The sequence below is a fragment of the Oxyura jamaicensis genome, chromosome Z (genome assembly GCF_011077185.1).
Source record: "Oxyura jamaicensis isolate SHBP4307 breed ruddy duck chromosome Z, BPBGC_Ojam_1.0, whole genome shotgun sequence".
NCBI lineage: Eukaryota > Metazoa > Chordata > Aves > Anseriformes > Anatidae > Oxyura > Oxyura jamaicensis.
Window position 1 is genome coordinate 55,114,210 of NC_048926.1, and position 18,430 is coordinate 55,132,639.

General features: G+C 44.8%; 1 protein-coding gene across 1 annotated transcript in view; it reads right to left on the reverse strand.

Annotated features, from left to right (window-relative positions):
• Window positions 1–9,979: 9,979 nt before the first annotated feature.
• The window catches only part of RNF38 (ring finger protein 38), a 114,375-nt gene continuing 105,924 nt past the window's right edge, over window positions 9,980–18,430 (reverse strand). The window contains exons 11-12 of the mRNA XM_035310176.1: window positions 18,064–18,163; window positions 9,980–13,543 (exon numbers count right to left, since the gene is read on the reverse strand). Of these exons, the coding sequence (XP_035166067.1) occupies window positions 13,481–13,543; window positions 18,064–18,163 (163 nt within the window). The 3' untranslated portion in view covers window positions 9,980–13,480. The remainder of the gene's footprint in view (window positions 13,544–18,063; window positions 18,164–18,430) is intronic.

Below are 18,430 nucleotides of genomic sequence, written 5' to 3' on the forward strand. Positions count from 1 at the left end.
GCAGCAGCAGTTCCCCTGCGGCCTGTGCAGGGAGAGGCCCCTGCTGGGGCAGGCTGTCCCCCTGCAGCCCAGGGGTCCCACAGGGAGCAGATCTCCACGCTGCAGCCCGTGGAGGAGCCCCCGGTGGAGCAGGTGGATGTGGCCTGGAGGAGGCTGCGGCCCATGGAGAGCCCCCGCAGGAGCAGGCCCCGGGCCGCAGCTGCAGCCCGTGGAGAGGAGCCCACGCAGGAGCAGGGGGTGTGGGGGGAGCTGCTGCCCGTGGGGGACCCGTGCTGGAGCAGTTTGCTCCTGGGGGCTGGATGGAGCCCGTGGCACGGAGCCATGTGGGAGCAGTTCCTGGAGAGCTGCTGCCTGTGGGCAGCCCCCGCAGGCTCAGTTCAGGAAGGACGGCATCCCGTGGGAGGGACCTGTCCCTGTCCTTACTCCAGCCCAGGTACTTATCTGTCTTATTTTCTCCCCTGGTCCTATTGAGAAGGGGGGCTGAGAGAGCAGCTGGGTGGGTGACCACAGAAGGTCATCCCACTGTATTTCAGATCAAGACTGCATGCTCACGCATTTAGCACTGAGGGGCAGCTAACCAAGCACTTTCACACAGATCATCAGCAGGTGGCTCTGTCTCGAGTCAAAACCCACTGACTGTTCAGGGTGCTTCCTGGCGTGCAAGAGAGAAATCAGAAACACCCACTATCACTACAGCGATGCTGTAGCCAACAGCTGCAACAACAAATATTTACAGCTTGGCATCAGTGATACTGATGGCGAGGCAGCCCTGTGCACTGGCTCTGCACACAGAGCCTCTCGGCTCTACCAGGCGAGCCAGCTCCGCAGCTGCAGCTCTATCGGTGCGCCCGTCCTGCAGCTGGGACCCAGGCACACGGGTGAACTCGCTGCGACATCCCCAGCTCTGCGTGGCGTTTAAACTCTGCAGGGGGGAAAAACAGAGCCCACGTGGCTCTGTGTGGGCAGTGTGGGTTTGTGCTGCTGATATGTGGCTCCTTTGGAGACGCATGCAATTTTTCACTCAGTTACGAGAGAGAGGGACGAAATGGGCTGCAGGAAAAAGCCAGAGCGTCCATGTCCGGAAGCCTCTCGTCACAGGCACACACGCGAGCAGAGATGCTTTTCTTGCGTGGAGTGAGAAACCTGGAGTAAGATGTTTTTCTTGCATGGAGCAAGAAACCCCAAGACACTTGGGGTATGACATCTCTTCCAGCCACAATTTTCCAGTCTTGTCCCTGAGTGACCACAGGCTTCTGCGCCACTTGCAAACATGCCAGCCCCAGGCGTTTCAGGCCGAGCATTGCTCAGAGCTGCACAGAGGAAAACGAAAGCTGCTTCCAAGAGCGCTCTGGCAGCGCTGTCTGCAGCACCGGGGCACAACCCACAGCGCTCGCCCCGAGGAGCCAGCTCCAGCCGCGTTCCCTGAGGGGCTGCGGATGCAGGAACTCGCTCACTCGTGTGTAAAGCAGGGACTTCCAAGAGTCTCCCAGCTCCAGGCAGGACCACGAGTGCGCCTTCCCTTCCCTTCCCTTCCTTTCCCTTCCCTTCCTTTCCCTTCCCTTCCTTTCCCTTCCCTCCCCTTCCCTTTCCCTCCCTTCCCTTCCCTTCCCTTCCCACCTGCCGGTGTCGGGCAGCATGCGGCAGCAGGCAGGCTCGGTGGCCGCGGTGCGGGCCCAGGGCGGGGCAGAGGGCGCACACGCAGCGGCCGCAGTCCTCGCAGAGCAGCTCCAGCGGCCGCCCCGCGTGGGCCCCGCACCACCGCCACGCGGCCGCGGCCCCGCGCGGCTCCCCCTGCTCCATGGCGGCACGGGGCCGGGCACCGCCGCCGTGACGGGGCCGGGCCGCGGGGCGGGCCCGGCGCCGCTGCCTCCTGCCCCCTGCCGGGCCGGGGCCGGGTTGCTCAGCTTTCTCCAGACCGAGCTGGCTGCTACGGTCTGACGAGTCTCCGCCCAGGTTTTGTTTGTTTTGCGTGGTTTCCTCCTATTGTTTCTGTCGGTAAAAGCCAACCGAGTGGCCAAAATACGGGCCCCGCGTTAAAGTGATGTGAAAAACAGGATGGGGTTTGACAATGGGCGTTTCTTTCACTGGGAAGCCTGGGGGCCGGTGCACGCGTGAATGCGAGGGGATGTGGAGAGCTGAGGGCCGAGGGTGCTCCCTCGGACAGCAGGGGAATGTCGGGCCTGCCAAAAAGCTCAGGGATTCACAAAGTCATTCTCCAAGGGTGCCTTGCTGGGAGCCTGTACAAGAGTCACGGCATGGTGAGGGTTCACAGCAGTATCTGGGACTGTCCGGGCTCACCATCCCACGCAGAAAAGGGCTAGAGCCTGGTGCTGTGCTGGTAGTAAGGATGAGGATTTCACTGCCTCTTTGGGACCTTGTTGCAGTGTTTGAGCATCTCCATGGGGAAAATTTCCTAACGTCAAGTCAAAATTTTCCTCGTTGCACCTTGTGCCATGTCATTTCACCGTGCACTTAGAAGGACAGCTGTGGCCCCATCACCTATTTCCTCCCAAAAGGAGTTACAGACAGCCCTGAGATCTCTTCTGAAGGCTGAACAAGCCCAGTTCCTCCCACATCTCCTTCGACACGCTGTGCTTCATCCCCATTGCTCTCTGCGTGGCATCTGCAGGAGGGTTCCCTCAATGAGACCATGTTGGCAGCTTGAGGCTGGCCTCCAGCAGCAGGGGGACGTGCTGTGGGAAGGTGTTCAGCCCAGGGTCCTGGGCCCTTTTCCGCCACAGCCGCTCCCCAGCCTGCAGAGGGTCCTTCATGCAGGGGATGATCCCAGATGTGGCGTCTGCCTGCCTTGATCTTGGTGGGATTCACGCTGGTGCCTTTCCCCAGCCTCTCGCAGACTTTCTGAAGAGGAGCCCTGCCTGCTGTCACCTCCCATCCACAACCACCGTGGGCTTGTGGAGGGCGTGTTCCACCCTATTGCCCCATCTGTAGATAAGGAGATTAAACATTCCCTGAGGAGCAGTGCTAGCACCCAGCTGCAGCCTGGACTTTGTGCACCTGATGGCAGTGCTTAGTGCCAAGCAGCGCAGGTGGCTCTCTGTCCGCCTGCTGGCCTACCTATCCAAACAACTGCTCGTCAGCTTGGCTGGGAGGACATTACACAGGGTGTGTATCTTGCAGCTTGCAGGTTGTGACTACCTGGGACACTGTTTCCCATTTCGTGTAGGACCTTGCAAAGGATCCTGTTGAGATAATCTCTCTCAGCTTCCCAATGCTTTTAATAGTTTACTTTAGAGGAGAGAGTTGCAGTACAACTGGAGTGTTTGCATGAGCACCAGCAGGCGGTCAGGTGCTGGTACCATGCGCTCAGGTCGGACGCACTTTCACCCTGGTGTTTTCCTGCCTGACACTGTGAGCCAGCACTGCCCTGTGGTGGTGGGGAGCCAGGCGAGCAGGAGGGGCCCTGCTCCTCTGCACAGCTCCCACGTTTGTCTCTGCAGAGGGGCCTGGTGAAGCACTCAAAATGGGGCTCAGGTGCCTCAGAGGGTGCCTTGGGCTGTTTGCAGCCAGGAGGAGTTTTCCAGTGCCTGCAGTGAAGAGAGGTAGAGTTAAACCAAGAAGATGAACAGCGGGGAGCTGTGACATTTTTCTGCTTTGGAGCCACTCACCCTGACAGCTGTCTGGGTGGGGTGGGCCAAAGGGGGATTAGCCTCCCCCCTGTTTGTTCTCAGCTGAACTTCCCTTTCCCTGGTTTTGGGTTTTGTAACCCCTCTGCACGCTATGAGTGAGGAAGACCCATGACGCCTGATGAAGAGGAAACTGAGCCTGGACACTGCCTCACATTTCCCATCAAGTGACTGTGCTGCTCGGTGCATGTCTGCTGAGCCTCTGCATGGAGCTGGCAGCTGCAGCACACAGACACCTGCCAGGGGTGAAGCCGGGGCATTCCTGTGTCTCTGGGCAGAAAATTCCTCACACAGCTCCGGCTTCTTCATTCTGGGGTGTAGGAGCAACGGAGAGGAGTGGAGTCTGATTTGAGTACAATTCACAGGTTCTGGTGAGGATCTGGACTCTTTTTGCACCTTGGCAGAGACACTGGGGAGTGAGAAGTGGCAGCTACACAGCATCTGTAGACATCAAGCAACAGGGAGCCCCTGCTGCACAGAGCGAATGTTCGGCAGGACGAAGCCAAACATCCTGTGTCAGACTGTGGTGCCTCCAGTAAGAGTCACCCTTCCCCCAGCTCGAGAAGAGAAACCGTTCCTGCTGCAGAAAAGTCAAGTGACACTTACACTTTTGCCCAAGCAGTTTGCTTCAGTCAGAACAGCAGGTACAACCTTTTGGCAGTTCAGCCAAAAAGCACGGCTTTTCAGCTAAAGGCCGAGATGTGCGTGGTTCGTGCTGCCCCCAGGAAGGGACAGAGGCTGGGGACACCAGCCACCACCGGGAAGGGTCCCCACACCGCAGCCGGAGCCTCCTGTGTGTGGAGGACGGGCCTTGCTGTGGCTGGGCAGGCAGAGCAGTTTGGGCAGCTGCTGTGTCCTCTGCTTGGTGAGGTGTGACCCACAGCCGTGCCCAGCCTGCCTCGGAGCACAGATTTGGGTTGTTTTGTTTTTGTTTTTGAAGAGAAATTGGGCAAAAGGCCGAGAAAAGTCCTCCTTCTGCCCCCATTTCCCATACCTCTTCATATTTTCCAGGAAAAAAAAAAAAAAAAAAACAAGCAAACAGCAATCTATTGTTGTTCCTTTGCCACTACCCTTGTTATTTGCTATTATTAACAACTACCAAAGGACACAGAAAGACCATTCCAGGGACCACACCATCTTGTTCCAGGGATGAAGAGAAGCTGGAAAGAAGAAGCTCTGTCCCCTTCTGGGGGAGGAGATGCAGAATTTCTGCTTGGTGTTGTTATCTGTGCACTAACTTGCCTGCTGTCCCTTCTTGCACTGGCCTTGCTCTGTTCCTTTTTACTTGTGTTTCAGCCACAGATTTTTTTTTATTTTTTTTTTTATTTTTTTATTTTTTTTTTCCTACAGACAATTTTATAGCTAGCAATAAGGGGAAAGAAAAATATTGCTTCCTATCTCCTCCCCCCTACCTGTATTTATGACAGCATCCCATTTTCACTTTCTGTTTCTCTGCCTTGCTTGTTGGCCACGCAGCTAACTGTTGTGTGGACAACACTGCTCTAGGACAACCCAGCAAAGGCAGCACTGAAATCAATGTGCATTCGCCAGGAACCAAGATTTTCTAAAGAACAGGCGATCTCCGTATCCTCTGCCCTTTGCTTATCCTCGGTATTTTGCTGTTTGTCTGTTCTTTGCGTACTTGCTGAGCACTGCCACTTGCATAGCAGGTGCTCCTTGCCCGAGTAACAGTGCCTTTCAGGGGCCGAAGCACCACAGCTTGCACTGCTACCCAAGAGACTTACCTTCACTTATGGAACAAGATTACGAGGTGGCCCAGGCTCCTGGTACTCATACGAGCTCTGAACCGCTTCTTAGCTTCTCTCCCCATGGCCTCCCTCCACCTCCCTCTCCAAAGCCCAAACGTCTCCCAGCCCCCAGCAGACATGGTTTGGTGACACACGTTTCTCCTGGCGGATCGCCTCTGTCCTGCCTAAAGGGCTTTAACCAGTTCACATACCTGAAAGGATCTCCATATATATATATGCCTTTTTTTTTTTTTTTTTTTCCTTAATACTGTGTAAGAAAAGCACATGAGACAGCCCTGGCTCAGCTGAAGGAAGCGTTTTTACCTCACGCCTCACCCGCAACACGACTGCAGGCCCAGCGGGACCCCGCTGTGTTGGCCCCAGCATGGAGGCAGGCTGCAAGCCGACCCAAAGCTCCGGCCTGCCGCTGCTACGTTGAACAGCCTGTTTTGTGGTAAAATCGAGTGCCCGTCAGTAGATGGCATCATCAGTTTCAGAACCACGACAGCTTAACCCATCCACCTCCAGCACCCTCTGGGCGTCGTGCTCCTGCAGCCACTAGCACGGCTGACAGCAATGGGACCCTCCTGCAGGCTGTCTTGCCTCCACATTAAGCGTAGGGCACACATGGGTTGCATCCGCTGCTCCTCCCAGGACCTTTCCTGCATTTTTCCTGCTAGAAAGCACTCTTCACCTTTGCACACACCTGCCCACTGCTCTGCGTGCCTCAGGCACCTCGCTCCTCAGTGTGCATTCCTCCGGAGAGGCAAACTTGCTCTGTGGTCCTTGCACAGTGAATGTGCGGCAGCATTTCCTCTGGTCCACTCAACACATGGATCCTGTGGTCAACTTAACACCTGGCCTTCCAGCTAACTACTGAGGATGGCAGAAGACTCACAAGAAATGGGAACACAAGGACTGCTGCTTTATAGGCTGAGGAAGAGTATGAGATATTGTGACACAAAGGAGGTGGGAAGACGGAGGTCAGGAGAGGAAGATCTGAGGGCAACTCCGCTCTTCAGGCTGGGACTGGTTGTGGCCAGACTACTGCTGCTCCTGCAACCTGCTTTACATGGGCAGAACAGCCAGTGTCTGGAGGCAGCAGACGTGGCTCTGCAGCTATCTGAGCTCACAGGTGCCTTTCTTTTTTTGGGTGCAGGTGTTGCTGTGACTGTGATGATATGTGATGCACCTCCAATACGTAATATTTCCCTATGGAGCTGAAATAACTCTTTGCTGACTTTGCAATTTATTATTATTATTATTTTTTTTGGGGGGGAGTTTCAGCCAGTCCGTACATTCCAAGTTACTAGGAAGGGAATATCTTTACGTATTTGCTGAAACCCCTGTCCTATAGCCATACTTGCATGGCATGCTAAGTTCTCCATGTTCTGCAGAGCCGATGCACAAAAACCACAACGGGGCTCTTTATTCAAGCAGTGTCCTGATGTAATTCCGTAGGAGCTTTGCACAGGAAGAGAGCATAAACTCCGTCCTACGGGACCAGAAGGGCAGTCTTTCCTCCAATTCTTTCTCCACTTTCCTCCTACACACCAGCAATTTACTCTTTGCCCTCTGATGGTACTGCTGCATTACTCGATGCTGGCAGAAACCAGAAAGCTGCTTTTAACTGCAGAAGTGAGGGTTAAACTTTTTTTTCCTGAGAATTTATAACATTTTTGAATGCTGCCTCCTAGCTGAAAGTTAAGGCAAAGTGGTGGAAAGCCAGCACGTTGGCTGGTGCTAGAAGAAAGAAACCTCTGCCAAAATCAGTACTTGAGATCAAAAGTGTTACTAAGCAATCAGTGCTGTGGTTTGATAAGAAAGTTATTGGTAAAAGCTTGCAAAGTCCCCAGTGTTCAGCTTTGATATCACCTGAGACAGGCTGCTAAATGGTCCTGCTTTGACAATGGTGACCAAGGCAGCAAAAACACACTGAAGACACAGAACGTGCAAGACATCTCAAACAGAAGCATCATTGCTCAGCCTGTTTTCCTAAGTGTTCGGTACCTGCAATATGTATTCCAGCGATGCAACGGGAGGGAGATGGGGGAGAACTTCACTTCTGGCCGAAATTAAGGACAACTCCTGGGTTACAAGTAACGTGTTCATGGATTGATAGAACAGCTGGAGCTTGGCTTGGTATTCAGGATTAAGGGATTTAGATTTTGAAGGTGGTTGTACTGGAAACAGGAAGGAAAAAATGTACTCCGTTAACAGGAAACAAAAGCAGAAAATCTACAGGTTTGGCAGTGAGAAGACTGTCTGGCAAGGCAGACTTGCCACTTCACCTGCCAGCTGACAAGTATGTTTTCTGAGCCTTGCTTCCCCACTCAGAGGCTTCCCGTCGAACAGCCAAACATCCTCTTTTCTTCTGCACGGAAAGGAACTGCAGAGAGCTGCCGAGGGTTTATCTTTCTGCTGAAGGCCTGCCTCGTGCACTCACACCGTGACAGAGTACAAAACAGGCTTCCGTTACAGTACCATCCACACAGCACTTAATGCGCAGTGAATGTAGAAAAACTATTGCAAAAAGGATTAGCTTTCTGCAGCTGGGAGTGCTGCCTAACTCGGCACAACCCACGTGAACGGTGGGTACGGCTGTAGCGTGGGTTTAACGCGGTGCTTGGAGCCTCACACAGGTTTGTGCTGCCCCTCACGAGCTGTTTGCAGAGTACACCTACACGAGTGCTGGTGCTGCTCTACAGGGAAGGAGCGGTGGCCAGAGGGGAGTGAACAACACGCTGGTGTGGAGGCAGCAGCTAAAGTGGATAAGGCTTATGTCAGCTTTGCTTTGGTTTGCCTTGAGCTGGAGGCCCCCTGCTCTGCCCTCAGAGCCTTGCCAGTGCAGGCTCCAAGCCAGCCACCAGCCCTTCTAAGGTCCCCAGCCATCGCTGGAGCTGGGCCGCCCTGCACCTCAGCTTCACCAGGACCACTGGCAGCACTGTAACAATGCAATTCATAATTAACATTGCTGCATAAAGGAGGGTAAACTAGTTGTATCCAGGATTATACATGCTAAAGATGCATATGAATCCATCCACAAGGATTTTCTTACAGAAATGAACAATCGATCTTCAGATATGCTTTGAGTATAAAGATTTGCTGTTGATAAACCTATTAAATACTCTGTGAAAATGAAAACCTTTTAAATATATATGTATTTCTTGTTTTTAATGAGGTGATGTAAACTAACTAAAGTGCAACAAGAAAACAGCTGTAGGATGGGCTTTGTTTGTGTAACCACCACTTCCTTGTGTGACCCAAAATCCCTGCAATTCAGTTTCACCCTTAACTCAAAATGATTTCTTCTCCACCTTTAGGGCACTGCAAAATGTCACACATTATCACATCCTCATGACACACTGTGTGAACTGTATGCCCAAGGAGCACTTCCATCCCCTCACATTTCCCTTTGACTGTCATTATTTTCGGACAGCTGATCTTTTAGGCAAGGCTTTGTGTTCTACTAACTACAACCATTACAACCACTACAACCATACTAACTACACTTCCAAAATATGACACTTTGTGTCATTTTCTTACTATCTCTCAAAGTAGATCTTATTTAAAAGTCTGTATCATGCCATTCTTGGAGGTGTTTAAAAGATGTGTAGCTGTGGCAATTAGGGACCTGCTTCAGTGGTGGACTTGTTATGTGATGGCTGGACTTTATGATTTTACGGGTCTTTTCTGATTTATATGATCCTATGCTCCTATGTAATTTAGAAGATAAATCTTCAACCTACAACACATCTCTAAGCTAAAATACAGGCTGGGTGCAGAATGGATTGGGAGCAGCCCTGAGGAGAAGGACCTGGGCTTGCTGGTTGATGAGAAGCTCACCATGAGCCAGCACTGTGTGCTTACAGCCCAGAAAGCCAACCATATCCTGGCTGCATCAAAAGCAGCGTGGCCAGCAGGGCTGGGGAGGTGATTGTCCCCCTCTGCTCTGCTCTTGTGAGGCCCCACCTGGAGCACTGCCTTCAGCTCTGGGGCCCCCAGAACAAGAAGGACATGGATGTGTTAGAATGAGCCCAGAGGATGCCACAGAGTTGATGAAGGGTCTAGAACATCCCTCCTATGAAGAGAGGCTGAGGGAGTTGGGGTTGTTCCGCCTGGAGAAGAGAAGCTCCGGGCAGACCTTAGAGCGGCCTTCCAGCACCTAAAGGGGGCTTATGAGAAAGCTGGGGAGGGACTCTGTGTCAGGGGGTGTCGTGATAGGGCAAGGGGCAATGGTTTCAAACTACAAGTGGGAAGATTTAGAGCAGACATAAGGAATAAATTATTTCCTATGAGGGCGGTGAGGCACTGGCACAGGTTGCCCAGAGAAGCTGTGGATGCCCCATCCCTGGAGGTGCTCAAGGCCAGGCTGGATGGGGCTTTGGGCAACCTGGTCTGGTGGGAGGTGTCCCTGCCCATGGCAGGGGGTTGGAACCAGGTGATTTTTAAGGTCCCTTTCAACCCACACCATTCTGTGGTTCTGTGTTGCCAATATCTAGAGTTGCATGATGAGGCAGAGAAACATGAAGAATACCATAAGGAAACAATTCATCTTTTGCTACGAGAAAGAACAGGACAAGTGTGTAAGTGTACATCATACATTTATTACTGAACAACTCTCTCAACTCCAAAATTGGGCACAGGGATTAAAAATAAAAATTCATTGCACTACCTAGTAAAGCATTACTAGTAACTCTCATAAAAAATGTACAAATTTTGTTAAAAATTTATCAAGCCTTCAAATGATTTGGTTACAGATATTTATAATACATTTAAAACTACACAATAAATGATACAATAGAGTATGATTTAAAGAAAACACTTGACAACATATGATTCCAACAAAACCCATAAGCTTTCAGAATCATTAGCAAATCTGAAACACAAGTAGCAAAATGAGGTAACAATGTACCAAAGAAAAAAAAACACAGCTTTTATAAAGGCCCAAAGATAACTCAGTCAAAAATGTTTTCTGTAAGTAAAATTAAAAAGGTTGATAACTGTCATCCCCTGTATTACATGGTATGTTAACAGCTGTGAAGTCACATTCAAGAGACCGTACAAAACGGCATACAACAAAAGGCTTTTTTTTTTTTAAAGAAAGCCACAAAATGAGACGTTGGAATTATCTATAGGCCTTGATATTCAATAAAATGTCAAATTTAATTGACAGTTTATGCCAAAAACACAGCAGTGCCAATATGATAAAGCAAACATTTTTTTTTTTTCTTTTTTTTCTTTTTCTTTTTTTTTTTTGAGAAGAAGGAGACAGGTGATGGCAGGAAGGGAATGAACATAAGAAATGTCTTGCTGGGTGCTGGTGCTGCCAGGCACCATGGCAGGCTGTGAATTTACACACAAACGTGCATAACACATGGCAGTTAACAGCTGAGCATGAATCCCCCTCCCTTGACAGCCACAACGTAGAGGACTTGGCTGTAGCTCGTCTGAGCTGATCCAGAACATATGCATGTGTGCTGTTTGTACACACTAACCACAGGAAGCAAGTCCACACACATCTGCAAGAGTCCCATGCAAACGAAAGAACCATTCCAGAAGAGACGAGCCATAAGAGTGCAACAATTCACTTCAGAATTTCACCAAGTTAGACCCTCAATCTCCATCTCCCATTGCCTCACATAGTTTCACTGGGGAAAAAGGCATGTTACACATCAAGGTTTCTCAACTCCAGAAAGAGGACTACTTTCCCTTGGCCTCAGAAGAATGGTTCTTGCTCACTATGCATTTGTATCTAGCTTAGAAAAAGTGCCCTCTTTCCATGCTTCAAACTGAATACTGAACACAGTAGTGTTAGTTATGGTTAAATCTGTACACATAGAAATTTTTCTTTTGCAGCTATATAAAAGAGCCTAAGTTTTGTAAGACATGTGGCATACACTTTTTTTTTTTATTATTATTTTTAAACATGATTTCATTTGTTAAAAAAATAAATTTTACTATATGTAATTTAACCTGCTAGGTGTTAAGTGAAAAACCTACTCTTTAACTCCTCTGGAAGAGAGAAGAAATTCTAACATTTTGAATTTGATGTAACAGCATATTTTTGTTTAGTTAGTGTTCTTAGGTATGAATAGGAATGGAAAGACTCAGTGTTTTTGAGAACTACCTGCATAACTAAATGGAGGCAAGAGCATCTGAAATAGGGCAAAATTGTGCTTTTATTTCATTTGCACCACGAGCTGTGACTGGTCTGTAGAATACTCAAAGAGGGCAAGCAGCACAGAGAACATGTAACACTGTCTGAAATTATAACTGCTATTAAAGCACAGCAGCATACAAAAACATCAGAAGTGATAAAGAATACACTTAAAGCTGAGTCTGGCAGCAAGTAACAGCAATATTGCTAACTGTGCCACTTGTGCTGCTGTAACCAAAGTAACGACACTGAATTTAGAAGTATTTTGATGCAAAAAGTGCATCCTTTGAACAACTATGGTATACGTGGACCTAGATATTGTGGTGAAGCATCTTGAAGATGCTAACAGTCTGAAATGTTATAAATGAAACTAATTTATTCAAAAGCACAAAGAAAATATTATTCAGAAAGCAGTTGAACAGAGGTTACCTCCTGTTTAACAGCACTTTCTTCTGGAAGGTGTTCCCATTTTGTTCTATAGTGGAGCACTATGGAAACTCAATTGCAAAAACCAAGGGAGTTCCTTCTTCATATTACACTCATCACGTAAATAAGGAGGGACAAGAAGCAGCATCAGGGCAACTGAATTCTGCAACGAGTGACCAAAAACCACCCTCTTTTGTGAAGTAATGAAAAAAAATCAGAGGTTCTACTTCTCTGTGAAAAGGCTAAAAATTTTATTTTATTCATGAAGTTGCAGGAATAAAATTGTAACCTCTTACAAGTTATTTTAATTGTATACAAACTCCCTACTAAATGACAAAGAATGTGTATGATTAAAGCCAATGTTTAAAAGCTAAAATATTATGTACTTAGCAAGTACAATGGTGAAAAATGAAGAGCTGTTGCACAAGACCCTCAGCGTCTTTTCTGCTTCCTTTCATGAAAGAAGCACGTAACTGCAGCATCTTCAGAACTTAACTCTACTCTGAGATCAACTGAATGCAATTATAACCCAGCTAGAAAAACTGAAAGGGAGAACAGAAACACATTGATATTCAAATTACTAATTTAAAATGTTAATATTGCTAAATGATTTGTGCGATATTGCAACTTTACATTGATAAAATAACTTGTAAATCAGCAATTAAAAAATCTTGGCTTTGTAACATAGGCTATTAAAACAAGGTTACTCATGTATGAACAATCAATGCACTCTTTCGTGGTACACACTTAAAGCCTCCAATGAAGGGGAAGCATAACCGCTTGTTTGAATAGTAGGTAGAAAGGTCTTTATACCTCTAAGTACATCGGGGAGGAAATATTAAATGTCTGTAATTGCTGCACCCATCACATTCAGTGTGCAACTGCAAACACAAGGAAAGAAACCAGTGTACAGTACTAGTACTGTTTAAATAACACACAAGATTATACATTGCAGCATAATTAATACTACACACATACGTTCTCAGTACATGCTGGTATATAGGTTCTCAAACACACATGCACACTCAGTCACAAGCACACTTCACGCGTCCTCTCACTGGCAAACACACGTTCACTCCTCTCATCCCCACTCACAGTATCTGAAGGCTCTATATAAGGTAGATTGCTATATTGTTTGGAGCTACCACTTTTTTTTCTTTTTATTTTATACAAAAGCACATGCTAAAAGATCACGTCCACAGTAATCTCGCAGCAACACTCAGAATGATCACACAAAAACCAGGGAATGTTAGTGCACACACAAAATTAAGCTAAAAGAAAAAAATCTTTGGAGTTCCAATCACACTGTTAGTATAACAATCCCGTAACTGTGAAGACTAGTTTTAAGCTTTATAATTGATTAAGTCACACAGTGCAAAGTAAGGTCCATTGACCCTTTTGTGGAAAGGGAAAGGCTGGAAGCCACATGGGTAAGTTCAATAGATAGTTCATATATACACGTGACCAGGAACATCCAAACCAGATTTGTGCTCTTAGATTGGTCATTCTGAATCACGATGCACTTCTGAAGCATCAGCTCGACAAATTGGGCAGGTACGATTTGCCTGTAAAACCAGAAACAAGGAAGGGTTTATTTTACTGACACATTGTTAGGGAGCACATGACACGGAGTATCTGTGATGACAAGGTTGCTACTTTCAGGGAGGAACAATACTCCAAAGAGTATTGTACAACAAAGAAGAGACGACAGGGTGTGTTTATGCCCTTTTTCAGTTTCCTTTGCTACTTTAGAGCTGTGTCTGTCAATTCAAAATTTTATTTACAAAAGCAAGAAAAAAAATGGTCTTTTTATCTTAGGAGACAGAAGAAAACAGCAAACTGGGCTTTACCTATGCGATGATGGTTATATGAATGCAGACTTACAGTCACAGTATATTGCAATCAGATGGGTGCAACTTAGAAGTTGTACTGTGTGTTGCAGAGGAACTCAGCAAAACCAAACAAGCTACAGTGGGCCAGAAATAAATGCCCTTTATGAAGGTGTCATGCTGTCACAAGCTCTACTGATCAGGGTTCACAACTCTTTATACTCTCCTTATCCAGTTATTCTCACAGAAACCTATCATATAGAGTTGGTCCAAGCAAAACAGGGAAAAACAGAAAGGATTTCAGTATGAAAATAACTAAAAAAATAATAATAAAAAGAAGGAAGATGACCTGGCCAAACAGGTATTAAACTTCAAAGCCCAAGTAACATACAGAAAAGCTGGTGTAAGTTTATTCCTTTACTAAAGCACTGGCTGAAAATACGTATCCTGCAACTCTTTCACAACTTCTTTAAAAATGTAACACAGGTGAAATGTAACATTATTTGGGTTACCAGGAGTATTTCTGTCTTTGTTTCCTCTTTTTAAGTAAGAGTATAATTTCATTTTACGAGAGTAAGAGGAAACATCCCCCCAAAAGACGTTACATTTATGACAAACATCTACTTTACAAAGGGCAGAGGGAAGATAATGTAGTTACCAGATTCTGTATTTCCTAACTCCTAAAATAACAGGACCAGCCACTGTCAACTCCAAATTTTTCAAAAGTAGACAAACTTTGCAGTGAAAACAAAACTGACAGCATGAAGAAACATGGCTCCTCAGGTCATAGTTCCAACATCACTGCCACACACTCAAAATCCAAGCTATAAATGTCAATGTAGAATGTTAGTACTGTAAAACACTTCTTACTAATGTCAGCTAAAATGAATCACATTTTCTTCTGTCAATTACTTCTGTTGTTATTGATGTATAGTTTATATCATAGTTAATATTGCTTTATAGTTTTGTTAAAGCATGAACTGGAGAATCATTTCAAAAGTTACTCCTTGCTCTTTCTCTAGCAGTTTTATAATTACTTGAAGACAATGCCATCAATTGGTCACTACTCTGCATTACTCTACAGATAGTTCAGCTAATATAATTTCTAAAATAAAAAGGTGCGTTCTTTAAAATTAAATGGATTAATAAATCAAGGGGTAATTAACAAGATAAATAATGAAGTATATACCATTTGTAGCGTGAAACAGAGCAAAAGTGCAAAAAGTGCAAAAAGAGGCATAAGGTAGTCACTCCTTCAGCCAAGCCAACGTTCTGTAGTGTAAGAGTTGCATCATAAATTCACCAATTTAGTTATGACTGATAGAAATTTCCAGCTAAAGTGAACTGCATTTAGAGCAATGAATCTGTAATGTCACTAGAATTCTGACAACCGCTGCACTTCTTTAGTGTTAATCAATCAGAACCAAGGGAAAATATGTAATATTCAGTTTGTCTTTTCGCATATATAATACTGCGTTTCCTATCAGACTGTTAAACATAAAATCAAGTTTTCCTTGTCACCTGGACTTAAATCCTGCGAGTGAAGATGGATCATATTTTCAAGCTGTCCTTTTTTGGAACGATGATTAAACCTTACCTTACAAAATAAAAGATTTCTCATGTATTCATATTTGACCAAAGGATTTAGGATATTAAGGAAAAACCAAATACTGTAAAACATGAGAGTTGACAATACTATGAAAAGAAGAAGGATAATCTCCCTCTTGTTAATTCTATTTCCTCTGCTCTAATACAACTATTTCTTCTGCTCTTTCACAAGTATTTAGCCTTGTTTAACCAGAGAAATATAACCAGAAGGAGGTGACATAATGCACTTTAAAAGAACATTTCCTCTTGATTGCATACACTATATAACGAGGTGTTACTATACACAGTATTCTTTCCACTAGATTAATCCAATAAAAAAGAGAGATAAACTTTATTTTTATATTTTTCAGTCAACAGAAAAATAAACAGAAAAGGTTGAAAATTAGTCCTTTTTTAGTTTTTACTTATTTACCTTTTAGGGCCTTTTTTTTTTCTTTTTCTTTTTTTAGAGTTTAAAGTAGTAAAAGCTAAGATTTTAACCTTCCTTTGGAAAATTTATTAACACAATGCTGGCTGGATGCTGTGAATTATGTAGATGTGGACATAATCATACTATCAACATATTCAGCAATTTGTCAAATGTATAAAAGTGGAGATAAGCAAAAAATTACAACCCAAAATATCTTTCTGTTATCCTCACTTCCAGATGGTTGCTGCTTTACTTGTAACCTATTTATTTATTTATATTAAAATAGGCTGACATGATACAGATAATTTGTTCTGGTTTGCAAGGCAAAATAACCTTTATTTGACACAGCATCTTCATGGATGTTCCATGCAACCTTAGCATCCATTCCATGGATGTTCCTCAGCAACATTCCGCTAGGGTGCTTTATTGTGCTAGGTCACTTTGCATTCTGCCTGGGGATATGTTATGCACATACAAACCATTTTTGGTAGGTATGCTTGCACCTTGTTTACATTTAGATGGTATTTCTTTCACTTTATTCACCCATTTAGGTGACACTCTTATGCTTATACAGTTTTCCTATGATATACGAACCTTTTAGAATATACAACTCTCAAACCTCTTAGAAAATACATGGTTCCTAAGCTGGGACAGGAACATCAAGGTAAAGCTGTTTCACCATTACTACAGTACATCTAAGATTTTGAAAATAAAGGTTAATGTAAGCTTGCCTTTTCCCATTTGCTGGTCTGTATTCAATTGCCAGTTCATTACCACCTGAAAGTACTCCATATAACACTAGAACTGCCATAGAGTGCCCCAAAAAGCTTCATTTAACTTAATTTCCTGGCTCTTGAGACCAATAGCATGCAACAAGGGGTGCAAGAGCAGGACAAGCTGGCATGCCACTTCCCTGAGGTATTTTCCTAACTCCCAGCAATTTGCAGATCAGGATCTCCATGAATCAGGGGTGATTATTTGCACTAATAGCCTGGGAAGAGCTTTCTTTTTAAAATCTTTATAGTCAGTTTAACCTATATAAGCCTTTAGCATTCTCTGTCTCACACACTGTCCCATGATCCCAGTTCTGTTCCTCATAAAATGGACTGACTACTATCCGTGGCTACTTTGTCAGCTCCACAAATTACTTAAGTTTTATGCACTGAAAAGACTTCAAAAATGTAGCGTGAACACTTCCTGAGCACCGAGACAAGTAAGGGGACACTGGAGAATACCACTTTCATACACATTATCCACTTAATTAGCAGTTACAGAATGAAATACACCTATGAGTGTGTATGTGATTTTTTTTTTTTTAATTTGAAGATAAAACAAACAGATGTTTATATTCCTCTTGCTTATTCTCACATATGTACATGAATTCAGGTAACAAAGGACAACAGTTCTTCTGAAGGTTACCTGAAAGAACGTTGTCAATATTAACGTGATTATTCATTTTTCTCAGCAAGTATTTTAGTGTATACCAAAGACATATTTTATTGCCTTTATGAAGCCAAAAAGGAAAGGGCTTTTATTTTTATTTATTTATTTATTTTTAAAATATTCTTCTAGGAACTGCTTGCAATATGCTTTTTTAGCATACAATCATTGCAGTTTCAAATGTTCTACAAAGATAACACAAAGATTAAAATAAAGCTGAATAGAAGAAAACAGAAAAAATGTGAGACGTTAGGATACTTTGTTGGCAATGTATCTGGCTAATGAAGCTTGTACAAATGTCTGTGTACCGTCTACTTACTTGTATCTCCTGTTCTTCATACCTTCTATATAGCTGTTACTTTCTGTCATCTTATTGAGCTGTCCTGATTCTAGACCTTTTTATTTTTTCTTAAATTGTCTTGAAAGTGCATATCATAATTATGTAAAACCTTAACTATAGGTTAAGTTTTATTCATATACATTGTACTTTCATATATATATGCATACACATATATGTACACACATAATACACTTGATGTCCTCTAAAACCTAACGTTGATAGTAAAGCAGGGAGGGAAGGTACTAATATTTATTCTTTGCTATAAAGGTTATTGAAAGTAGTTAATCTCACCATTGTTAGGGAATTTCTAATTTGTACTTTCAAGACTGTTGACATTTCTACTGTAAATATTGAAGCAAGAGATGAAATGAAGCAGAACAGTAAAATAAACAAATCCCAAAATCATAACCACCCCTCCTCAAAATCCTGACATAATGAATCTCTATAAGATGACTTTACCTTAAGCCATTTATCGACACACTTGGCATGGAACTCGTGGTTACATGGTAAGACTCTAAGTAGCTGCCTTGACTCAAAATCACACATGCACACCACACACCTGAAAAAGAGACAGCAAAGCTTAAATGTATCAGCTATTTGAGAATACTAAATACACATTCCACACACAACTTTGCAGGTATGACTGCAACGTAGTAGCTTCTACAGTTATCTGTATTTGTGGCGGAAGATGTACCAAGGTAAACTGGGAACTCTTTTTTTTGTGCTTTCACATCACAAAGCAAGTGCTGCTTCTCACAGGAGTTGACAAATTCTATCCATAGAACAGATGTTTCACCAAAATTTAAAATGGTGGAGACGATTATTT